Source organism: Periplaneta americana, chromosome 4 (assembly GCF_040183065.1).
Source record: "Periplaneta americana isolate PAMFEO1 chromosome 4, P.americana_PAMFEO1_priV1, whole genome shotgun sequence".
Lineage (NCBI taxonomy): Eukaryota > Metazoa > Arthropoda > Insecta > Blattodea > Blattidae > Periplaneta > Periplaneta americana.
In genome coordinates, this window is record NC_091120.1 from 176,420,165 (window position 1) to 176,447,644 (window position 27,480).

Consider the following 27,480-nt stretch of genomic DNA (forward strand, 5'->3'; position numbering starts at 1 on the left):
GAACAACATTAAAGTTCGCAGTGATCCATTGAATTAGATAATGACATCAACCTTAATAAAACTGTGACATTCATCGTTTTTCCCGCGAACTCTTCATGTTTTCTTATACCGACTTTTCGATCAATATTGTGTTTTCATTTGTGCGGGCATTAATTCATTCCGTATGTAATACTTCATAAAGTATGTTCAGAACACCGTGTCAGTGTTCTGAATAAATAAATGGTTAGTTTTGAAAGCTTTTATTGGTTTATTTGTTTTTTTTTTTTTATTTAACAAAGTCGTTATAATCAAATAAATTCCATTTCTTTATGTTCTATAAAGATTTGTACAGTAGGTGAGAGTAAAATACATCGAGAATTACATTAGTCTTCACTGTGACGTCACCTTCGCGAGTGAGTCGTAAATTGCACAGGATTTGCTTAGTAGCGGTTCATCTCTTCGATGATGGTATTGTAGAGGAGTTTTGGGCCGTCAATGGCCCACAAGTAGTCCAAGTGGTTGAATTTCGCGAAAGGAACCTTGACCATGGCTTGCAAATTACCCAGTTTCTGCGACAGCTCGGTGACGTCCTGCGAACAGTATATGCGACATGAGAAACTTGTACGGCAACTTTCATAAAAGAAAAATGTTGGGTGATCAGAAATTTTAACGAGAAAGTTTTAAGGTCGAAGGTGAAATGAACAAAATGTTATGGAAGTTTCAACATCTGACGTTACTTAGCATTGGCAATAAATTATATCACAATGTTCTGACGTCACTAGCTTAGCAACGGATCAGACTCTTGCACTGTTATGGCGTTTGCTAGAGGGATAGACTTACTTTCTTGCGTCGTCAATTTTTTTTAATTTATCTTATTATGGACACATAGTAATGGCTCTCCAACAAACCAATTCAGATGAAACACAGTACAGTAGAGCCTTTATAATAATAGTAATAATAATAATAATAATAATAATAATAATAATGGTTTATTTTAACTGGCAGAGTTAAGGCCATTCGGCCTTGTCTTCCACTCAACCAGTATGATAAACAATTACTACAATGCTATGAATATAACATAATTAATACAATACAATTCAAAGAAATACAATACTACAATACAAGACAATATAATACATAATTAATATAATACAATGACAATTCTTTTCATCTTCACAACACCAATAAAATAATTATGTAATAATAATAGTAATAATAATAATAATAATAATAATAATAATAATAATAATAATAATAATAAAAGGTAAAGGTATCCCCGTAAAATACCATGAAGGCACTTGGGGGGCATGGAGGTAGAGCCCCATGCTTTCCATGACCTTGGCACTAGAATGAGGTGGTGTGGTCGGTACCACGCTCTGACCGACTTTTACCCCCAGGAAAGACCCGGTACTCAATTTTATAGGAGGCTGAGTGAACCTCGGGGCCGTTCTGAAAGTTTGGCAACGAGAAAAAATCATGTAATCACCTGGAATCGAACCCCGGACCTTCCAGTCCGTAGCCAGCTGCTCTACCAACTGAGCTACCCGGCCGCCCTAATAATAATAATAATAATAATAATAATAATAATAATAATAATAACAGTAATAGTAATGATAGTCATACCTAAATTAAATTAAATTTTTAAACTCGATCACAATTATAACTTCAATTTGACTGCGCCCGTAAGAAATCGTTTAGCCTTTTCTTGAAAGTGGTTATTGTCTGGCAGTCCCTAATCTTCTGAGGAAGAAAATTCCATTCACGGGGGACTGAGACAGTAAAAGAGGGTGAATAGTGGGGTGTTCTGTGGGCAGGAATTGCTAGGATTTGGCTTTCCTGTGACCTGGTGTTTAGATTGTGATTGGAGGATAAGTAGTTAAACCGGGAACGAAGATAATTTGGAGTAGAAGTGTGGAGAACTCCATGGTAATGAAGGAATTGAGTGAACGGTTAATTGAAAAAATCAGATAACCGATACCATAAAGTATTGTCGTAAATTAAGTGAACAATACTTGAACTATCGTAATTTTCTTCGTGGTCTTGTGTTCAACACGCATGGTAGAGAGTCAAAAGTTCATTAATTTAAGATCGATTGTCAACTACGTGTTTGTAAGGGGTAAGAAAATTCCTTGTAATAGCTGTCAGCAGAAAGATAGGAATAGTAGAGGTCTCAGGTTGTAGATTTACATACCGTATAGGTACACTTTGTGTTTGATTTTTATTAAATCGTGCACAAATGTAACATCAGTCTCGTATTGTGATGCGAGATGACCCACAGTTTCTCTTTCCCCAGGCCACTTAATCATTTGCATTTTGTTCGATGCTTAACAAGTTTCTTCCGACATTCATGGAATAAATTTTATATAGAAGCTGTATAGTGCGGCAACTCGAACAGTACACCAAACTGTGTAACTATAAATGCTTGTAATAACACTCTCTAGAAAAAAATATGTACTAATATAACGTACAGTAATACTTCATATGTTTCTGTAGCAAAAAAAAAAAAAAAAAAAAAAAAAAAAAAAAAAACGAAAGAAAAACAGTCCGATAATCCGCCAATCGGTTAATAGAGTGACGGATGACCGGAGTTCTATTGTAATTCCATTGTTCCATTGTAGTACAGCTGGCGCCAGCGTTTTTGACGCGTGTTCTAGATATATAGTGCCCAGTTTGTGAGCATGTTGCTAGTGCATCTGAGAATTGTACCACTTCCTATACACGTAACATCAGCCATTTGCCAAACACAGTTGTCAGACTGGCTGCGGCATATGTAAAACACTCGCACTTAATTTTCCCATTACTTATTTCACACTCCAAAAATGATGACGCGGACTGTAGTTATACAGTTATATGATATACTGTATGCAGAGTGTAAAAAATATATGTTACAATGCTGGTGATAGGTAGATGGGTGCCATGTGATATTTTGTTAGTAAACCCATGTTCAGAAAAGCTTTGTTTACGTGCTAGTGTCTCTGAAATGTGGAAGAGGACGTAGGTAGTACGAATCACAAGCTAGTTATCATCCACGAGGAAAAAGGTTTTTGGGCCGTCCGCTAAAACGGTGGAATGAGACTATAAGACCATAAGGCCCAATATATGAAAGGGAGAAGAAGAAGAAGAAGAAGAAGGTACAATAGTGGCAAAAAAACCGGAACGACCCTTGTAGCTGATTTCAGAGCCTTGTTCACTCCAGAGCACGACAGACTGGTAACTAAGACTTTCGTGGTTCGAATCCTGCCTGGGAACGAAACTTTTTTTGTTCCTTATTCAAATGTTCCCAATACTTTTCGATTGCTGGTAAAATTTATGTTCTGGGAATAATAAGTTAATTAAGTAGTAAAATATCACTGCAATATAAAAGTATTGGGAATAAATTTGAATAAGGAACAAAAAGAAGATTCCTTCCCAGGCAGGATTCGAACCACGAAAGTCTTAGTTACCAGTCTATCGTGCTCTGGAGTGAACAGGGCCCTGAAATAAGCTACAAGGGTCGGTCCGGTTTTTTTGCCACTACTGTACAATCCTTAATTTCCTCATAATCAATTCCGAACGGAGTTTTTGCATGCGGAAAAGGGGGACAACGCGTTCTCTCTTGTGTATTTGCATATACTAATAATAATAATAATAATAATAATAATAATAATAATAATAATAATAATGCTCTATTATTTTATTCCTTCTTTCCACATCATTACTTCAAAGGCCAGAGCGTATGTTTTCAGTTCCCTATTTTAAATTTCGTCGTACTCAAATGTAATTCCTGATCGAATTATGTCTTCAGAGTTATTTCCCTTTTACCTCCAAGTATTTTAATATTTATCTATTAATAATGATTGCCATTATGCTGCTGTAACTTAATTTTATCTTTAGTGGTGCATCATGAAGTATTCCCAAAAGAGCAAAGTAATATACTGTAGTTGGGGAACATAATCATTAAAATGAAGACACCTGGGGGAAAAAATTTCTGAACTCATTTAGTTTAATTAAAAAAAAACAGGTAGAACTGAAGAAATGATGGTAGGAGGAATTATGGCACCGTGGAATAACAACAAATGAAGGAGAAAATACTGAAGTCAATGCAGTTTTTGTCAATGTTTAACATCTTGAAAACAATTGGCTTCTTTCTGTATTTACAGTTCACATGCACACCCAGTTTTTTCATGAAGTTCTCTTTAATGATCATTAGAGGTATTTCAAGTGAAATAAGTGATGATACTCACCACTTCAGCGGCTAGCCAGTCGTTGTCACTGTAGTGGAGGAATACAGGTGCGGTCACCTTCGACAGGTCATAGTCTGGTGGTGAGAGCTGACCATACACTACCAAATTCTTGATTGCTCCATGATCGTACTGCCTGAAGTGACCTGAAAGATGCAAATGTTACACGTTTCTTCAGTTCTCTGTCTTTTTCTATGAAATAATTATTGCACTTACAACTAGCAATAAGACATTTATTGTTATATTCCATCAACAGATGGAACGAATTGAAATCCTTCTGAACTGCGACCAATTTAAAGGGAGGAAGGGATGAGATCAGTGAAATGGAGCAGGTGAATCTGCAGCCCAGAAATAAGATAAGGATGGATGAGACGGTTATCTAACGATCACCAGATTTAACATATCATATCTGTGTAGCATTGGGTATTACCAACTGGATATCTTGATGAGACTTGGGGAATAATTCTCCGTGTTAATGATGCAAGTGTAACCAGAGAATTATAATGTCATCACACAAGAGACAGATTATCACCAACAGTAAATAAATTTCGGCCTGAAGGTAAGAGAGATGTCTAAGAAAGATATGGGGCTAAATAATGTGAAGACGGAACACACATTAATGTCTAATCTCCAAGAAAACGATGTTTAACGATTTTCTGAACACCTAATCGAGACATGTATAATTTCAATGTCTGTACAAAATCTGTTCTTTCTTAAATGTTCTTCATATGAACTAAAGGCTCATGAATAGAGCCCAGATGTCTAGAAAAATGCTTTTTTTCTATACTACACTCTCTATTTTAAGAATAAGTGCCTATTTTTGCCTTTTAAAAATAACTTGAAAGTTTATTTATTTGCTATTTTAAGTTATTTTAAAAACCAAAATTTTATTACATTCAATTATTCTTCTCATGTACAAGTTTAATGTTGACTATCCTACATATGTAACCCTCTATAGGACTTATTACATTATATAAACGACTTACATGCTTAAAATCTTCTCCCGCCCAACTAATTGTCAGTAATGAAAAGTGCAAAGTGTATTGTCTGTAAATACTAGCTTACAGGAAATGTAATTTGCCAAATAATGAAAAGTAATACTAAGTTATGGTAGGCTGAAGCCCTTGTACACACTCAGAAACCGAGCATGCGCAGATACTGGAACTTGGAAAATTCAGGTCACCCAAATTTTGTTTCTGGGTCTGTACACTAACTTATTTCAAACATGCTCTCTACATAAATTGAAGAAGAACAGTTGTTTCTGTGATAAAAACTATCCTATTCGATAGAAGACAGAATTTAATATCAGAAAATCTATCTTGTGATAATGTTTGAATAGTAAGGTGTGTTGCAAGAATATCGTATAAATTAAGTGATAAAATATATTATCCTTTTTTTTTTTAACTAACAGTGCTTTTCTCATGTTTCTTGAATGTCTTTTCTGCCTGCCTCTTGCAGTTTTTTTGGACTTAGAGTACCTTTTTTATTTTTAATATATTTCCTGTTTTTAATTGCCTGTTTGTCTGTCTGTTTTAAGTATTATAGATGCCTGACCGACCATCCGGGCCATATTCATCATACTACCGATTCATAATTTGCTTATTGATATGAGTTGTTGAAACAATTTTGGCTTTGAAATGTTAAGGAATTTCTAGTCGATGTAAAGTTTATGAGAGAAATCATTCTCGGAACATTGCACCTACCAGACGTGACCTCTTGTCCATAATGGATGTATTCCATGGTGGAGCCACCAGCGGGTACATGCCCCAGGATGGCGACCATCATGCTCTGCAACAGAATAGAGCACAAAATACTTAAGCTTGGTCATTAACTCCACCATTTTTTTTATTTAACGTCGGAGATTGTGCCCGAAGGAGGGAGACGTAATTGACAATACATTTTTATAAACAGTTTCTTAACCCTTCATTTTCACACTATTTTATTAAACCTTGTCGGACCGTAAAGAAAACAACTATCGCAATGCCCATCTTTTATATGTTGTACGTATAATATTAGCTATAGTATTGTGAAATTTTAAATTTTCCTACCATTTTGTTTCTATTGTTCTATTAAAATTATAGCATATAGCCTATTAACATGTTGTATCCTATAGGATACTTTGTCAATTTAAGAGTTAAAAATGTAAGGTTATAATATTATTAGAATAAGAGTTCAATAATTCCGTTATACCTAAAATTAACCGACAAAAATCGAAATTATAAAGTGGGCGAGAAACTAAAAACTATCAAGAAATGGTGTCTGGATATCTCTAATTCAAACAAATAGTTTTCCTAGAACCGCCACCACGGTGACTCAGTGTTGGTGCATTGTGCTTATAAGGCAGAGGGCCCAAATTCAAATCCCGGTCGATCCAATCTCAATTTATAACTTGACATTGCAACAATTCTTGTTTCTGGTCATCATTATTTACGAATGTAATGTAGACCCACCGCCTGTGGTGCTCTCTAGATAGTCTCTCTGTACTAGCGACATCTATGAGCCACATTTTAGAGTCGGGGCGAATAACGACAAGTGAAGGGACACTAAGTATGAGAGAAAAAAAAAACTTTTTTTTTTTTTTTTTTGCCTCTTCGTCTTTTTTGAAGTCCAGGAGCAGTTTTCATGTAGGCTTGCTCCACTCCATACGTCAGTATTGCATTTCCTTTGACAAATTTGCCTCTTTCTCCGTAACTGACTTACATTTTAGATTTCAAAATTCTCCATGCGCATGCATTTTTCACCAAATTCAATGACAACATATTATAATATTCTAGGGAAATTGTACAGATAGTAACAGTATATTCATACTACAAAAAAGAGTAATTAGAATAATAGTAAGTGCCAAACGTGGGGAGTCGTATAGGACCATATTAAAAAAAAGAACTATAAATAATGCCCATGATTGTCGTCATATTTTTTCATTAATAATCTTCCTCGTATGTAATCGTGAAAACTTTGTATCTAATTCAACAGTTCATAGCATAACTTTCATACTCCATCGACAAGTCTATCGTGCTATCAATGAGTGCGTTATATGGCAGTCAAAATTTTTAATAGCCTTCCTATGGATATAAAAATTCAAACTGAAAACATAAGATTATTTAGGGCAAAATTAAAGAAGTACCTAATTTCTCACGTCTTTTATTCTGGGTAGGTGAATTTATGACATTCAACAACGCTACATGAATACTTCTGTCTTATATTAAGTATTGATACTAAACCTTTGTGTTGCACTAATATAATTATTGTAAAACTCTCCTGTGTATACTTCAACCAGACTGTAACTATAATTAAGACTTTATAGTAGGGGAAGTCCGTGTAACTTGGACCAGTGTGTAACTTGATCCAATGATGCAATCACTATTTCCAGGATAGTTTGCAAGGTACTTTATACAGCGCTTTGAACCTTCTACATGGTAGGCAACTGTCCATAAATCTCATTATGCAGGGTTGGCTTGACGCGGTCATAACGGTGTCGAACATTCTGTCCCCAAATTCTTCAAATCTTTTCACATTAGTTTGACAGCGTGTTGTGCGAAGACGTTTAGAAATACAAGACTGCCTTATACATACGAAGAAATACCAGTGTTGGAGGTAAGTTGAGTGAAATTTATATCAATGTTTGTAAAGTAGTTTTTACGTAAATAATTTTTAAGTGTTTCTTTTACAATGCGTGTAAATTGAACCATCACAAAGCGTGTAACTTGAGCCAATGCTAAAATGTACCTACCCTTATAATATAACAAATTTAGAAGATAAAATTGTCCATTATGTCTTCACTAGTGTGAATTTCCAAAAATCAGAGGTCAGTGGATGAAAATTTTGTAAGGACATATAATTAAAATATTATTTATATAATATTATATAAATAATAATATTATAAAACATTACTTTAGTTTATTTCAATATTTTATTTCTTAAATTCTGTAATAAGACTTCGTTTCATTTGGTGGGTCGACAATTACAACTTTTTAACAAATTCTGCTTTCGCCATTACTTTACAGATGACTACAAGACAGGCAAGAAAAGCGAAGGGAGTGTATGGGAAGTGGAAAGAAGAAAATCTGCAACTCGCTTTAGTTGCAATATCGGAAGGGGTTGGCGTCAATGAGGCTGCACGAAGATATAATATACCTAGTGCCACACTTAAAACATACAACAAAAGGAAGGACGCTAAAATTAGACAGCCCGGTCACCCACTTGACTTGCCACAAGAGGTGGAAAATGATCTTGTGACACATCTTCTGCAGCTAGAAAAAATGTTCTATGGGTAAATACATTACAGCAAAATGTATATTAGGGCCTACTATAGACCTACAACTTAATTCAATCAAACTTAATATAGGCCTAATACTTAATCTGCTTATTCTTTAATTTCAGATTGACACGAAGAAGTGTTATGAAATTAGCATACGAGATTGCAGAGAAGAATAAACTGGCCACTTGGTTCAACAGGGAAACGAAGTCTGCCGGCAAAGAATGGTTTTCCGGCTTTATGAAGCGCCATCCCGAACTTAGCCTTAGGCAGCCAGAAGCCACATCACTTGCCAGGGCTTCAGGATTCAACAGGGTTGTCGTCGGCAAGTTCTTTGACACATTGGAACACCTTGTCGACCAACACAAATTAACTGCTGCCAGAATATTCAACATGGACGAGACATCCCACAATGTCGTTCAACGCCAAGAGAAGATTTTGGCACAGAGGGGAAAACCTCAGGTTGGAGCCATTTCTTCTTGTGAGCGAGGTCAGAATGTGACAGGAGTGTATGCCATGAGTGCGAGTGGCTTCTTTGTACCTCCTATGCTGATTTACGCTAAGAAAAAAATGATGGAGTCTCTCACATTTGGAGCGCCTCCTAACACCATCTTCCGCTGTCAGGATAAGGGATGGATGGATTCTGACACATTCTGTGAATGGATTAGACACTTCATTAGAACTGTCAAACCCAGCCCTCAGGAGAAAGTACTGTTGATTTTAGATGGTCACAGTAGCCATACGCAATCGCTGAAAGCGATTGAGATCTGCCGTCAGTACGGTGTGATAATGTTATCTCTACCGTCACACTGCACGCACCATCTCCAACCACTGGATGTGTCGTTCTTCAAACCTCTGAATACATTCATGTCAGCTGCCATATCAACGAAGATGAGGGAACTTCCAGGACAGCGGCTGAATGTCCAGCACATTGCCTCACTGGTGGGAGTGACATTCCCCAGGCCAGCAAATATGCAGATTGCAATGAATGGCTTCAGGCACACTGGTCTTTGGCCTGTCGACCGAAATGTGTTTTCAGAGGCTGATTTCGCGCCTTTTTTGGTGACCGATCGGCCTTTGAATGGTGAGCCATCAGCATCAGCATCTCGGGCAGCAGAAGAAGTGGAAGGAGCAACAACAGCAGCATCAGCAGAGAAAAAGATGGGAGACAATGTGGAGCTACTTTCTGGTCTCACAGAATATGTATCACTGAAGGAAATGAGCCCTTTGCCTTCGTCTTCCAAATCTGGACAGAGAAAATGCGGAACGAGATACAATGCATCTGGCGTGGTGCTGACGGCTACGCCACACAAGAATGCTCTGCAGCAACAATCAGATGGGAAGGCCACAAAGAAGAGAAAATTATTTGATTTGAAAGTTAAGGTGACATCCAAAACACGCTGTGTTATTTGTGGTGAAAGTGAGAACAAAGACTGGATTCAGTGCAATCGGTGTGGAAAATGGGCCCACGAAGAATGTGCAACAATTACAGATTAACTATTTTATTACTGTTGTATGTGAAATAATTGCTTGACACAAATTTTTGTTTGAATAAACAACATTATAGGAGTTAAATGTGTTTAATATGCCTGGTCCAAGTTACACGATCCTCTGGTTCATATTACACGACCCTGGCTCAAGTTACACGACTTCGAAATTTTGATTAAATTTTATTTTTGAAGTATTAGAATTAAAATTAGTGAAGTCATATTTTATTTAGGGATTTATTATGGCAATCTACCATCATAAAAAATTCAGAGACATTTTTCTCAATATGATAAGTGAGTTACGGCCATTCAAACTTAGGTGGTCCAATATACACGGTCTTCCCCTATTAGTAAGATTTTTTTGACATGTTCCATATTCTAGCTGTGAAGCGATGTACGAATACCATGGAATGTAAATAAATACAATACAATACAATACAATTTTCATACATGCTCATGAGTACTTTATCTGAGATCTGACGTTGAGAAATCTTAAGTAAGTCTGTCTTTAGAATTAAAAGCTAAAAAGTATTAAGCATATGTAAATAAAAAATAAAAAAAACTGATTTTCAGAAATTTATTGTGCCTAAACTAACCTAGATAACAATAATTTCTCTATTTAAATGTTATGCACCTGGAACGTTTCGATTATATGACTAATTTGCATAATTAAAAAAGCTTCGGAAGTAGCAGTCTGATTGAGCTGAAAATTTGCACATACCTTTCTCTTAATGCACTTAAAATTGTAAAAAATTAAATAAATAAGATTAAAATTGTAAACATTTCAAAACTCTATTCCAGTGTCCATTAAGGTCTCTGTTACTGCAAAAAAATCTGTATAATAAATCTGAGATCAGAGATTTGATGTACAAATTTGCTTTCTATAGGACGTCATTATAAGGATTTCATCATTCTTAAAATACAGGGTGCGGCATTTAACGTTTCCCATTTTAAGTTAGCGATTCTGTTCACATTGTTGGTAAAACGTTTGCAAACACAGGGATTCGGTGTAGCAAAGCCTTGGATTTAGTTAGCCACATCCCAACACAGGGATTCGGTGTAGCAAAGCCTTTAGCTAACCATGGAAAGTTGGCCGGTGCAACAGCGCATTTTCTGTGTTGAACAGTTTGTTTCAACCATGTCAATTGTTGCTGTCCAGCGCGAGTTTAGGCTGATTTTTGGTGATAATCAACGTGGAGTTGCACCATCACGAAAAATAATCAGTGGTTTCAACATCCCATACAGCACGTGTTTCAATGAACACACTTCGTGCTGCTTTCCCTGGCCGACTTGTCTCCAGATTAGGTGACATTCAGTGGCCCTCTGTTTCCCCTGATCTCACTGCACCAGACTTCTTTTTGTGGGGGTATCTTAAGAGTAAGGTCTACGGTCGTATCCTTCATGACATCGAGGACCTTAAAACCGCGATTCGTGAAGAAATTGCTGATGTTACACCTGAAACATTGCGGCGAGTAATGGCCGATGTGCAGGGAAGATTGCAACAATGCATTAACGCCAATGGAGGACATCTTAAAGACATTATTTTCAAAACATAAGATGTACTGTAATTCCAAGATTATAATGGTTGTAAACTGATTAATTTCTTGTAATTTACTTGTAAACTAAATAAGTTATGGGGGTTTGAAAATAGGAAACGTTAAATGCCGCACCCTGTACATAGCCATTGGTCGGGTTTCAACCGCGATTGCATCCGAAATCCGATATGTCGTGGACAAGACATGTTTCATTTTTATATTTTCACGAGTAAATTTTATTAAGCCACTGATCCATTTGTGAGGGGGGCGCAAGCCGGGCTATAGAACTGCGGAGAAAGAACTTACCTGGTCGAGCTGTTCAGAATCGAAGCCGCAGACGAGGAAGATGGCGTTGGTGCAGACATCAGCAAACAGAGCTTCATCGTTGCAGAGAGCTCCCCCGATGTAGGAGAGCAGATCGCTGTGTGGCAGGAACTCGAACCCACCCATCAGCTCCAGCAGCCACTGCAAACACACACGAATCTCTTACAGATCTGTTATGTTATGACTAGACTTCGTTGAATTGCCACACGCAGCATGCAATCAGGTTGCCGATGTACGGTAGTATAGAGGAGGTGAGCGACCGCCCGGTCTCGTAATATAAGCAGATCATGTTAAAGAGTTGTGACCGGTCCAAATAGATAGAGCAGCTACAGCTAATGTATACCTATGTAAGCACTTGTTTTTGCATTACTGTGGTTGGAATAGTCAAAGCTTAACATTTGTTCAGTGCAGACAAGAATTCAATCAAACATACTACAATGAGAGTGTTGCTGTTCCAAATAATTGCTCCTGGAATACCCTTACCCCCGCAGCCATTCTTGACCCGTTGGGGAACGTGGTTGGATGCTGTTAATTATTATGCAGAACATTACGGCAAAATAATGGAGGTAATTGATGCATTGGATAGCACAGACAGTTCCGCTGTTGCAGCTGTAAAATCATTTCCTTCTGAATATTGGAAAATATTGTGTTCACTGACTCTAATTTTAAAATCGTGTGCAAAAGCATCACTCTGTTAGAATCATCTAAACTACAACTCTCAGAAGCCCTTAATATAGTGGATAAAGTATCACAAACCGTTATCCAAAATAACAATTCACTAATTTCAGAAGAAGTGAAATGTAAGTTGAGAAACATTATTGCTAAAAATTCTGCCTATTCACAAATTCGTATTATAAATTATGTGGTATCAGGTCACGACAAGACATCTGAAGTTGGTGTACTAAAAAGTAGTGACTTTCCATTCTTTAAATATGCACGTATTACATCGTGTGATGTTGAATGTACATTTACCAATATAAAAACTGTTTAAGTGACCATCGGAGGAGATTACTTTGCAGTCGCTCAAAATGTACGTAACTCTTCACTGCAAAGCACATATTCAAGAATGATGTGAGTATCTTACATTAAATTTTAAGAGTTAATATATCTCACTACAAAATAATTGTGTATTTACATGTTTAGACATTTCCTACTTCAATGATCATTCATTATATTTCTTGAATGCAGGATACAGGTTTTACTGTAACCGCACTATACTGCTCAGTGTTTACATCGGAGGCATATTCCATCCTTTGCACGCCCCTTTCTCATACAGTCTATACCGCGTGCGTAGTAAACCTTGTGATTCTCGTGGCAATTCCACGAAGTCTAGTTATGACCTATAAGAATGTTACGATTAATGATTTAATTCAAGTAGTAAGTTTGTCTCGATCAATTTGATGATTTCTGGGCTTCATCACTCATATATAAATGAGCAATGAAATAGAGATAGTATTGTGAGGTGGATAATATTTTTGTTGAAGGAAATAGAACCTGTTTGCTCTCAATCCAAAAATATTGCTTAAGTATAGAATGTCCGAATGAAAGGTATTAAATTTTAAGAAATGCTTTCTGCACTTCTCAACTTGTCTCAGAACCGGATGCCTTTTCATATTGGAGGTTCACGTCCATACTGAGTTATAAAATGACGTTGAACAGCCAAAATAGAGTTTAACCCGGCCCATGAATTGAAGGTGCTTATGCAATACATTTTGGAGATGAAAAGAAGGATCATGGTTTAACAAGAAGCAACCTGCAGAGAATGGCATAATATATTATGCACTACTGGGTGTTCAGTTCAAAGTGTGTCATGGCTCGCTGTATGCCGTCATGTGGCTAGTCGATGAGCCTAGAGAATTCAATCTTCCTACACTTCCGCAAAGGTGTATTACTTATGTGCCAGAAACGTTGCCTAGCAAGTACGGCGTTCATTCAGAAGAGTACTTACCGATACGTACGGTAAAGCCGGTAGTGGCAGGAATGTGAACTGTTTCGAAACATGTACTGAGGTGAGTTTTTTGTTACTGTCGGGATATGGGGAGAGGGTTAAGACGATTACTTCCGTATTTGTTGACATTAACTTCGACGGTCAACATGGACACGGAGCATTTGATTTGTGTTGTGGAATATTGCCGTACGCAACCGATGATAACAAATACCCTGGGTACGACTTGGCCGCGCAAAACACAGTTCGAAAGAGGTTATGGTAGCACACAGACCGTACAGACCGCCATCTGTTGCTACGACGTTCAAGTTATACCGTACACGTTCTCAAGTTCAGATTGAACGCCTTGATTAATAGGCAACTTCTCTGACACAAAAGCTTAAACTCGCTTCAAATCGCTGACTCATCAACAGTGACGTCATGACACACTTTGAAATGAACACCCAGTATGTGTTGAATACACTAGACAAGAGCACCCATTCAGTTCACTGGGTGAACGAAAATCTGTTCGGGATAGAACTAGAAAAGGTACTTGTTCAATGCATTTTGGATATGGAGGAAAAGGTTTATGGCAGCAGTCATCAGCACAGTGTATCCTCGGGCTAGCGTCTCTTGCCCGCGCATAGTATATTGCACTGGCGTGAAACCGTGGTTGCTGGGGGGGGGTAAGCTTTTTATCTCTCCCTTCTGCACGACGGAGCATATTATGATGCACTTATTACACTTTACCCATTTCGGCGAGTGCTCACGACCACTGTTTTATGGTATAACAAGAACAAGGAGAAAAGGGGGAATACCAGGTAGAGAAGAATACCAAGTGAAGAAAAAGGGGAATAGGAGTACGAGAGGAATACAAGAAGAACGAGGGGAATAAAGGCAAAGGTGCATGTATGAATATATCATACTCGTGGGTTTTAGTTCGAACTTAGGGTTAAGATACAAACTGGATTTACTTTAAATGTTATTTTAAGTGATCGTGCTTCATTTAATTTAGGATGCTCATTATTATTATTATTATTATTATTATTATTATTATTATTATTATTATTATTATTATTATTATTAATGTATTATTAACTGTATTTTTTATTAATTGTGTTTATTCTTAATTATCATTATTGAGTGTAATTAGTTACCACTGCCACCGGGTATTTACATTGCAGTGTGAATAAATAGATACATACAAGAAAGGGAAATACAAGAAGATAGAGGGGAAGACAAGGAGAACGAGGGAAAGAAAGGGAAACGAGGGGAATAGGGCAATACAAAGAGAACAAGAGGAATAGCAGGGGAACGAGGGTACTACAAGGAGAACGACGAGACGGCAAGGAAAGGGAAGAGAATGTGAGAACGAGAGGAGTGTGAGGAAAATAAGAGCACGACAAGGAGAACGAGGGGACGATAAGTAGAAGTGTTTGCATTTTTATGTGACTGTGAATTTCCAATTTAACCCCAAAAAATAGTGAGAAAAAAGACGTACTATTTTTAAGTGAAAATTTTCCGATAACGCTAACAGAAGTACCTGTGTGTAATGTACGCCTACTTTCGAGACATATTCTTTAATTTCGTATATCTCTCTGCGGACCTCTGGAAAAAGAACTAAAGAAGAGATTAGTGAAGTGCTTTGTGTTGAGTGTGGCATTGTATGGGGCAGAAACATGGACATTACGACGAAGTGAAGAGAAGCGAATAGAAGCATTTGAAAAGTGGAATGGAACGTGTGAAGTGGACGGACAGAATAAGAAACGAAACTGTGTTGGAAAGAGTGGGTGAAGAAAGAATGATGCTGAAACTTATCAGAAAGAGAAAAAGGAATTGCCTGGATCACTGGCTGAGAAGAAACTACCTACTTAAGGATGCATTGGAAGGAATGGTGAACGGGAGAAGAGTTCGGGGCAGAAGAAGATATCAAATAATAGACAGTAAGATATATGGATCATATGCGGAGATTAAGAGGAAGGCAGAAAATAGGAAAGACTGGAAAATGCTGGATTTGCAGTGAAATACCTGCGCTTGGGCAGAACACTGAATGAATGAATCTTTCATCCCGATACCGAGTAAGCCTATATATTTTATGCTCGACCATGTCGAAATGTAGTAATTATACACCTGCATGTCATTAAAGTACACCTATTCATTAAAGTTCAGGTTTTCGATTACTCTCGGATATGCAATCGGAAGACAACTAGCAAAACGTCACGCAGGCTGGAAATCCAATACTGTCGCAGAAAGTTATGTTCTGTTACTATAATAATTAGCGTTAATTGTAAATAATATTCAAATAAATTCAATTTGTCATCTCATTTTTCAATGTCGAATTCAATTTCAAGGTTATATCAAGTTTAACGTTTATCTTACTCTCGAATTTATATCAAGGTCGTCGACATTCGTTCCTCGGAAAAAATCAATACTTTCGCGTCTGCGCACATCTCACAATTTACGAGATTGCACAAGGTCAGTTAGCTCCCCAGTCAGACAAGAATTACATGAATACTTATGAATAATTTCAAGTTAGAAATATGGTCGAACATAAAAAGTCGTATGAAACTTGCCTATATGGTAATTAAGACGCGCGTATGAAAATTATGAAACTCGCTTGCGCTCGTTTTATAAACATCCTCGCGTCTTAATTACTATCATTATAGGCTCGTTGCATAATGTACTATTTCAATAGATGAATTAAGATATCGGAAAGTATCGAAACCTTCAAAACTTACCGTTTTGAACCAAGTTATTTCTTCACAAACTCAGGAATAATTTAATCTAATGAATCACTGATACTAAATGCATTTAACTTTTCTTGGTCGTACTCGCTTCATGCAATTCGGCTAAAGACGAATGTGATTCTTATCATCGCAGTCTGCCATGACTGGAAATCCAGCCTGCACTACTCACGGGCACCTACAGTTTATAAGTGTGGTTAATTAATTAATTTCCGTTACCTGAACGGCATCTCCTAAATCAGAGAGGAGTTGGATCAGGGGGCTCTTCATGTGGGACATGAATGCGATGGGGGCCAGGCTGAACATGGCGCGGATCTTGTTGTTGTACTCTGGAAGCTGCGACCCCATGACGTAAAACATGGTGGTGCCCATCGAGTGACCCGCATAAAAGATCTTCTCCTCGCCAGTCTCCTGGATAATGTAGTCAATCACTGCCGGCAAGTCGTGTACACCCATCTCATGCCAACTGTTGGAGAAAGATCAGTTATCAACCCATAGACACTTCGTACGAGTAAGTATGTGAAATAATGATTCATTACACAGCCCTTGAAACCTATGACACTCTCTTGTTACTTGCTGCACAGAACCAATACGCGGTAAGTGTGAAATACCACATTCAGTATTCCCAACGTAACACACACAACAATTTCCCTCTTCTTACCGCTTAAGCGCGACATTCATTTTACTGCTTTAGGCTTTTAACATATTATTTTTAGAGACGTTTAACATAGTAATAATTATAAATTGGAAACTTACCACTGCAATTTCACCTAAATTGCAATGTTAATTATTGTTTTTAAATATTTGCAAAAATTAAGTAAAGTCTACTACTCCACGAAACTTATTGCATTCCTCATACAAGTAACATTAAGGAAGCCGTGAAAAAATCAACGAGATTCCAGATGCCGATGTTATTACTGCAATATGTTATATAAATAATATTGTTAAAATATTAAAATGAAAATAAATCATTACATAACCTTACTATTTGTTTTAAGTTCGCATTTATAGACTGGGGGGGGGGGGAAGACAGACGTATATCACGGCCTGCTGGAGTATAGTAAACACAGAAAACATTTTACAGCAACAATTTGGAAGAAAGATATTTTGGTGTTCCGAAGTTGGCGTCATTAAACAGAAACCAACATGGAGATTTCATTGCAACTAATTAGAAATTCGTCTTTCAGGTATGTAATAAACGATCTTCGCACAAAATAATCTACGATACACGAGCGGTATGTTTGTTTTCATGTTCTCGGAAATTAAAAAAGCTCAACTACGTTTCGCTTTTTCAATCTTTTCCTCGAACATGAAAACGTCAACATACCGCTCTTGTAACGCATATTACTATTCCTTTACACATTATGATCTACTGTTCGAGTGACTTGTTTAATTTCTCTGCAAAACGTCTTTCTGAAGTGCCAAAAGAATACATGTTGTGCTAAATATCTAAGAGAAGTGCATATAATTGAGTGGTTTTGGAAAAGAGGAACTGTGGTACATCTCACATCGGAATATGAGATTGGAGTTACAACTGTGCGAGATTTAATAAAAAACAAGGATAAAGTGTATAAATTACTTCAATCTATAACATGAGCATTATACTTTTGCTATCTTTCCACAGAAATCCATCATAGGAGGTTTCCTTGACCCTTAGAAACCCGTCATTAATTAATTCATTCATAGTGTTCTGTCGCTGCAGACCCAGCATTCTCCAGTCTTTCATATTTTCTGCCTTCCTCTTAGTCTCCGCATATGACTTATACTTAATGCCTTCTATTATTTGACATCTTCTCCTGCCACGAAATCTTCTCCCGTTCATCCTTCCTTCCAGTGAATCCTTCTGTAGGCAGTTTCTTCTCACCCAGTGACCCAGCCTATTCCTTTTCTTCTTCCTGATCAGTTTCAGCATTATTCTTTCTTCACCCGTTCTTTCGAACAGAGCTATTTACTCAAAAGTTCTGATCTGATTCATTACCTGATGTGTTAAAACACATGACCACAGGAAAGTTTATGAAACTGAATTATGCAACACTTAATTTATGAAAATCTTTTATGGTACGGATTATCCGATTTTTTCAATTAACCGTTCAGCCCACCCCCTTCGTTACCACGGATAATAGAGGTTCTACTGTAGTAAATATGTGAAAAAATGATTCATTTCACGGTCTCTGAAACCTTCGACACTCTTGTTACTTGAAAAGCAAAGAATCTACTTGGAATCTTATTATGAGCCACCAATGCTTTTCATTATGACTGCACCGTCGATCTTGAGTATAAACCTACTTTTCTCCTCAGTATGTAGTTGTAAATTCATCTATATACAGGGTCGAAGTGAAATAATCCTGTAGATTGAAAGGGACTGTAGGGTACACTTAAATGAATAGAAATAGTATATTACGATCCAAGATTAGGAAGTGATTTTTACAAAGTCGATTTTAATAATAATAATAATAATAATAATAATAACAACAACAATGTAAATTGGGAACAATTTTAACAACAACCGTTGTTGCGTACGCCACTGGTGCATTTAATCACAAAACGTAATACAATTTTTTGCACGATCGTATTTTTTTTTTTTTTGCTGCATTTGTATTTACAGCTATTTACTTATTTTTGTTTAATTTTTATTTATTTATTTAACTATCTAGCTAGTGAGTACAAATTAAAATTATAAAACAAAAATGTTTCTAGCCACTACCGTAAGAGCCAGGCTCTCGTGTACGGTGTAGCCAATAATATAACATAAAATTTACAAGGACAGTTTACTAAATACATACAGTAATTAACTTAATTCAAACCGGTAAATAACACACAAGAGCAAAAAAAAAAAAAAAAGAGAGAGAAAAAAGAGAGAGAGAAACACGTTTAATATAAATTGACAATCAGACAGAACCTAGTGATATTCAATAAAAACATGAATATAGTCGACAGAAATAAAGGGTAAAAAAATATACACATTTGTTAATATTATATATCGTGAATAATTTTATAAATTTCTTTTTTAAAAGCTTCAATTTTAAAATATTTCAAATTTGGAAAATGGTTTGTAATTTTATTATAAAGACTTGGGCCGAAACTAGCACCATGTTTAAGAGCTGCACTTGAATGACATTTAGGCTCAATTAATAGGAAAGTAGACTTTTGTCTTCGAGTACGATATTCATGTCGATTATATTTATGTTTTATTTGATTTCTGTGGCAGTATTTATAAATTTCTTCAATAGTTAATACTTTAAAATCTGTATAAATTAAATTTGTTAGGTAATTCATATTTTTGGTTAGAAAAATTTTTATTAATCTTCTGTGTAATAAAATTAATGGATTAAGTACAGATGATGCTACTCTACCCCAAATTTTATTATACCATATTGTATTAATGATTGTACTATTGTTGTTAGGCCTTGAAAATTAGAATTCCCACATAGAAACTTGTTGCTAGGGAAACCATTCTTCATAACATAAAACTGTAGCTACTGAAATAGACCCATTACAGTGCACTTATTGTTACTTAGTTACAGTGCAGTTTTGCGAAGGCTTTGGAATAATATTGCTCTAAATTTTCAGTGCAATAGTAATATGCGTTACAAGAGCGGTATGTTGACGTTTTCATGTTCGAGGAAAAGATTGAAAAAGCGAAATGTAGTTGAGCTTTTTTAATTTCCGAGAACATGAAAACAAACATACCGCTCGTGTATCGTATATTATTTTGTGCGAAGATCGTTATATTACATACTTGAAAGAGGAATTTCTAACTAGTTGCAATGAAATCTCCATCTTGGTTTCTGTTCAATGACGGCAATTTTGGAAAACAAAAATATCTCTCTTCAACATTGTTGCTATAAAATGTTTTCTGTGTTTACTATATTGCAGCAGGCCGTGATATACGTCTGTCTTCTTTTTCCCCAAGTCTATAAATGCGAACTTAAAACAAACGGTAAGGTTATGTAATGATTTATTTTTCATTTTAATATTTTAACAATATTATTTATATAACATATTGCAGTAACAACATCGGCATCTGGAATCTTGTTGATTTTTTCACGGCTTCCTTAATGTTACTTGCATCACGAATGCAATAACTTTTGTGGAGTAGTAGAGTTTACTTATTTTTTGCAAATAGTTAAAAACAATAATTAACAGTGCAATTTAGGTGAAATTGCAGTGGTAAGTTTCCAATTTATAATTACTACTATGTAAAACGTCTCTAAAAATCATATGTTAAAAGCCTAAAACAGTAAAATGAATATGTCTCTTAAGCGGTAAGAAGAGGGAAATTGTTATGTGTGTTACGTTGGGAATACTGAATGTGGTATTTCACACTTACCGCGTATTGGTTTTGTGCGTATTTGCTTGGTTTCCGCACAAAACCAATCCGCGGAAAGTCTAAAATTCCACATTCAGTATTCCCAACTTAACACACACAACAATTTCCCTCTTCTTACCGCTTAAGTGACATATTGATTTTACTGCCTTAGGGCTTTAACATATTATTTTTAGAGACGTTCAATATAGTAATAATTATAAATCGGAAACTTACCACTGCAATTTCACCTAAATTGCACTGTTAATTATTGTTTTTAAATATTCCCAAAAATTAAGTAAACTCTAAATCATTACATAACCTTACCGTTTGTTTTAAGTTCGCATTTATAGACTGGGGGGAAAAAAAGACAGACATATATCACGGCCTGCTGGAGTATAGTAAACACAGAAAACATTTTAAAGCAACAATGTTGAAGATAGATATTTTTGTTTTGCAAATTTGCCGTCATTGAACAGAAACCAAGATGGAGATTTCATTGCAACTAATTAGAAATTCCTCTTTCAGGTATGTAATAAACGATCTTCGCACAAAACAATGTACGATACACGAGCGGTATATTTTCTTTAAATTCTCGGAAATTAAAAAAGCTCAAATACGTTTCGCTTTTTCATACTTTTCCTCGAACATGAAAACTTCAACATACCGCTCTTGTAACGCATATTACTAGTACAGTATTTGCAATTTTAAAAGTATGATCGTGTAAAAAAATGTTGTCCAATACTTACATGTTTGTGAAGTGCATTACAAAATGAACTTTCCACCAATACGGTATTGCACCTTTTTGTTACATAAAACATGAGCTATTCGCTCTGGAAATCTGTAGGGTTATTTCACTTCCACCATGTATAGTATGCGTTTCATGACTATTTAAGCTCGAAACCGTTAATTTTATGCTTAAAATTCCTATTTAAACTTTCATTTTGTGTCTAGCGCATAGCGCAGGCTCGTACATAAACATTATTCGACATAAAAAATGTACCATAACATAGCTGTTGAGAATTCCTAAAAATGAAAGATGAAGAATGTAAGCAGTAATTTAAAAGTACGACGTATGTAAACATAATATTATTACCTGAACTGCCAAAAGTCTGCACTATCTGGATCCAGAGTAGCATGGGCTCTGGAACCTGTGTGTCCTCTTGCATTTCCCAGCCACACGTCGTATCCCGCGTCTGCCAGGACGTATGCTGAAAAAAACAATGGAAATATTGGTCCTATGAATTTTTCAACAAATACCTCAAGAGATTTGTTAAATATATATTTTATGCCATTCTCAAAGTCTTATCTATTTTGTAGAGTGAGGAGTTGGTGAGTATATGAAAACAACGAATGGCGGATACGTTATAATGAAGAAATCAATCAACTGATTGGGGGACAAGATATTGTCAAACTTATAAAATCCCAGAGGTTGAGATGGCTGGGACACATACAGAGAATGGACGAAAACAGAATTTCCAAGAGAATACTACAAGGGAAAGTCCACAACAGAAGAAGGAAAGGAATACCTAAGAAGAGATGGCTGGATGGGGTCATCAGGGACCTATAAATAAGGGGAATGAGGGATTGGAGAAAGAAGACTGAAGATAGGACAGAATGGAGAACTGTTGTACGAGCGGCCAAAACCCACCCAGGGTTATAGTGCCAGATGATGATGATGATGATGATGATGATGATGATGATGACGATGATGATGATGATGATGATGATGATGATGATGATGATGATGATGATGATGATGATGATGATGATGATGATGATGAGGAGGAGGAGGAGGAGTTGGTGAATTATTCAAAAGATTATAATGTTATCCAGATTTAATTTTTATCCACTGTTGACAAAACATTAAAACACACATTTGGAGATTGACTTAAGTTCGTTTTATGAGTCATTGAAGTTTATTTAACAATTTTCACAGCCATGCGATTAAATTCCCCTTTTTCCAATATTGGCCTAACAAAAGATGAAAGTATTTGTAACCTTTAAACATCGAGTTTTCTATTTCATCAACCATCAAAGAAGTCCAATCTGAACTACTTCTGAATCTGTAGTTCAATGTCATTTTAGTCTCAAGGATTACGAGAGTTTCTTTTTTAAAATGTTTATCAACAAGCACATTATTCGTATTCATTCAGTCAGTCATAGTTTTCTGTCCAAGGGCAGGTCTTTCACTGCAAACACAGTATTCCCCAACCTTCCTTTTAGTCTCCGCACACATTCTTAATGTTGTCTATAAGTTTACATTTTCTCTCTTCCTTCTAGTGCATCCTTTAGTATCATTTCCTCTTCTGCTAACAACGCCATATCACCAGCAAATCTTATGCACTTTATTCTTTTTCCTCCTACTATCACTCCTCTCACGTTCTCAAAACAGAATTTTTCACTAAATCCTCCAATAGATGTTGAACAGGGTAGGCGATAAAGGATATCCTTGTCGTATTCCTCTCTCTACTCCACTTTCTCCTGACATTTTTTCTTTTGTCATGACTTCGACCCGTTGTCTCATATCATGATTATTGAAGAACCTTCTTTCTTCCAAATATACACCAGTTTTCTTTTTGATCGCCTAGTAATAATTTGTACATTGCATTTTACGTTATGTATCTTCCTTGTTTGAATTAACCTATCTACAATTTAATTGTACTTCAGTGTAATATTTAGACTCGTTGAAATTTTAATTTGTTGTAGGCCCATAACTTAATATAATAATAATAATAATAATAATAATAATAATAATAATAATAATAATAATAATAATAATAATAAATAATATTCATTCATAGTGTTCTACCCAAGGGCAGTCTTTCACTGCAAATCCAGTATTCTCTAGTCTTTCATATTTTCTGCCTTCTTAGTCTTCGCATATGATCCATATATCTTAATGTAGTCTAAATAATAATAATAATAATAATAATAATAATAATAATAATAATAATAATAATAAATGTAATTATTATGGAGGCAAAACACTTCACTTGCAATAAAATTCCGGAAAGGCCTACCTGATCGAGGTTTATAGCGGTACTTTCGACCATGGAATAGCTATGAATCTAGTTATTTGGGAAGGTTAATGCTGATTGGTTCATATTTCCACTATAAAAGATACAAAACACCGATAATGTTCCGCAAAATCTTATTCGCTACTGACTGTACGTGGTCGACGTGTCTGCAGATATGGACGCCAGCTGGCGTAGTATGTAGTTAGCAGACTTGTCGATAGATGACAGCAATTCATGTCAATAGTCGTGAAATGACCTTGCAGTTAGAAACTATAACAAATTTTCATCTGTTTCTTGAAGAAAAAAAGAAGGGAGTTACTTGGAGTTTATCGTTTGCATGTTACGACACGGAGAAATCATTTCTACAAACACTGCTCTGGAGGTTAGGCCAACGATGCGCCACAAAATCGTAAAAATAGATAAAGGCATAGTGATATAAATTAATACCGAAGGCAGTGCCTGGTCCCATAATGACCCAGTCAGCTGAGCTGGACATCATTCCATGTTGCACCAAGATGGCCGGACGTGGCACGCTTGGGTCCATTCCCTTGCCGTGGGGAATGCGGTGAACGCCCAGCAGGTAGCCATCGCTGGTCTTGACGGTGTGTGTCTCCACGGGATACCCGTATTTTGCTATCAACTCGGGCTGCGGACAGACATAATCAACATGCAATGATTTTGTATCCCAATCATCGCTGTTGCCATGAAAAAAAAAACAAATTTATTGGCAGGGAATCGTATACCGTATACTAGGAATTTAACTGCGCCATTTTTGCTCTCGAAGGAGATTTCCGCATTTAATAAGCAATGACATGTTTGTTACAAGATTAGTTGGATGGATGGGTGAACAACAAATAATGCGTATAACAAAGTAATTGATGAAATTAATTACTTCTGCAAAATTAATTAAAAGAAGTCAAAAGTACAGGGCTCCTACAAAAGATCTTCCTGGTTTCGAACACACAAGACAAATAGACATATTAATAGACATAAGACAAATAATCGTATTATATACTTCTTAATTTAAATTCAGGAATCCGCCCCTGAGCACGAGTTCTACTCTTTCAGGGGTGAGCTAAAGTTTTATCTGTTTATATTATACTAGTGGCTTGTGCAGCAAATGCTCCAAACTAAGTTCATTAGACGTTCAAATAAAAATTTTTTAGATTTATTTTCAGTGAAGAATACCAGACATGTTGAAAGTTATTTTCTTCCATAATAATGAAACATACTTCCTCTTAATGTTTTTTTATGTCAAATACTTTTTCTTGAACATATTCCACCTTCAGTTTTTGAGTTTCAACGCAAAAGCGCTAGTAGCAATGTCAGGACGATCAATGGGTTTTTCATGTGGGAGTAAAGCAATAGTTATTTCAGGTTATTGTGGATTGTAGGTGAAAGTTAAAAAAAAAGTCAGGTTTGCTATGCTTTCGAACAATAGACATAGCAACTTGGTATAGCTGCTGCATGTAGAGCTTGAAATGTAGAGGGTAAAATCATTTTATCCTGCTAAGAGATCTTGCTGAAATGAGCGGGAGACTACAAAATTTTGTAGGCCTCTAATTTTATAAAAAAGTAACACCTTTTGGTTTTTCCTTAGGAACTGTAATTTTTGCACTCTCTCGAGCCAATATTGAAGAGAATGACGCATGTAAGTATCTACACCACACTGTCATTATATATATATATATATATATATATATATATATGTAAAAGATCCAACTCCACTTGATTAATAACTATAAAAATATTTGATTTTTAATAACAATATTATTATCTTACGTAAGTTTTGTAGTTATATATAATAGCCGCCACTCAGTAAATTATAGAAATGAAGATCTAATTTAAGATATTCTCTACATCTACTTATATAATCCCAAAATCTTTCACTTTCATATCGTCAATATAACATTAATATGTATTATTAATGAAAAATACTTACATCATGGCATTAACTATAATAATATTTCATTCCTAATAGTAACAATGCCATCAAACCACCTGAAGTTTTGTAGATTTTAATATCCGATAAACAGCTGTACTAGAAAATTACACACCGCAGAATCAGACCTGTTAATTAATTTAGTAAGTCTTCAAGTTATTAATAACCAATTGAATTTGAACCCTAAATATGTCAGCAATTCTGCAGGTCATGGCCTTCGTGTAATAGCCTATTGTTTATTGTAGTGTGTGTTTTGTTTTATTCTGGATCGCAGTTAGTTCTCAAAACTGACAAAAGATGGATTTTGGAAAGTAGGAAAATTATGTAGCAAAACTAACACTTCACTGAAAGTTAATTATTTTTCTGAAAATCTTCAGATGCCAAGCTTAAAAATGACGGGTCATTCATTAAAATCCGTTCAGCCGTTTTCCCATAATTTCCATTATCAGTTCAAATTATATATATATATATATATATATATATATATATATATATATATAGACTTATATAGACTAGTGGTTTGTGCAGCAAATGCTGCAAACTAAGTTCATTAGACGTTCAAATAAAATTTTTTCAGATTTATTTTCAATGATAAAAAAACAAGACATTTTGAAAATTATTTGCTTCCATAATAATGAAACATACTCCCTCTGAATGGTTTTCATGTCCAATACTTTTTCTTGAACCTATGTATCCTGTCTCTTGAGTTTCAACGCAAAAACGCAAGTAACAATGTCAGGACGATCAGTGGGTTTTTCATGTGGGAGTAACGCAATAGCTACCTATTTCAGGTCATGGTGGTTTGTAAAAGTCAGGTTTGCTATGCTTTGGAATAATAGACATAGCATTTTGATAGGCTATAGCTGCTGCATGTAGAGCTTGAAATGTAGAGGGTAAAATCATCTTATCCTGCTAAGACATCTTGCTGAAATGATCGAGAGACTACAAAATTTTGTAGGTCTCTTATTTTATCAGTAAGTAATAACGTCTTTCCTTACGAACTGTAATTTTTGCGCTCTCTCGAGCAAATACTGAAGGGAATGACGCATATAAATATCTACACCACATCGCCATTAAGTATATGAAAAAGACCCAACCCCACTTGATTAATAACTATAAAAATATTTGATTTTTAATAACAATATTATTATCTTACGTAAGTTTTATATATATATATATATAATAGCCGCCACTCAGTAAATTGTAGAAATGAAGATCTAATTTAACACATTCTTTATATCTACTTACGTAACCCCAAAACGTTTCACTTTCATATCATCAGTATAGCATTAATATGTATAATTAATGAAAAATAATCACATCATGACATTAACTATAACGAAATTTCATTGCTAATGGTAATAATGTAATCAAACTACTTCAAGGTTTGTAGATTTCAATATCCAATACACAGCTGTATTCAGAAAATTACACACCGCAGAATCAGACCTGTAAATTAGCAAGTCTTTAAGTTTTTAATAACCAATTGAATTTGAACTCTAAATATGTCAGCAATCCTGCAGGACATGGCCTTCGTGTAATAGCTATTGTTTATTGTAGTGCGTGTTTTGTTTTATTCTGAAATCACGGCCGTGTTGAAATGCAATTAGTTCTCAAAACTGAAGAAAGATGAATTTTGGAAAATTATGTAGGAAAATTGATATTTCACTGAAAACTACTATTTTTCTGAAAAACTTTGTGTTCCAAGCTTCAAAATGAGGGGTCATTTATTAAAATCCGTTCA

At 35.7% G+C, this 27,480-nt stretch overlaps 1 protein-coding gene across 1 annotated transcript in view; it reads right to left on the reverse strand.

Annotated features, from left to right (window-relative positions):
- Positions 1–223: 223 nt before the first annotated feature.
- LOC138698462 (lipase 3-like) overlaps positions 224–27,480 on the reverse strand; it is a 28,975-nt gene continuing 1,718 nt past the window's right edge. Inside the window, exons 2-8 of the mRNA XM_069824405.1 lie at positions 24,242–24,440; positions 21,871–21,985; positions 16,688–16,934; positions 11,783–11,941; positions 5,903–5,987; positions 4,203–4,345; positions 224–569 (exon numbers count right to left, since the gene is read on the reverse strand). Of these exons, the coding sequence (XP_069680506.1) occupies positions 420–569; positions 4,203–4,345; positions 5,903–5,987; positions 11,783–11,941; positions 16,688–16,934; positions 21,871–21,985; positions 24,242–24,440 (1,098 nt within the window). The 3' untranslated portion in view covers positions 224–419. The remainder of the gene's footprint in view (positions 570–4,202; positions 4,346–5,902; positions 5,988–11,782; positions 11,942–16,687; positions 16,935–21,870; positions 21,986–24,241; positions 24,441–27,480) is intronic.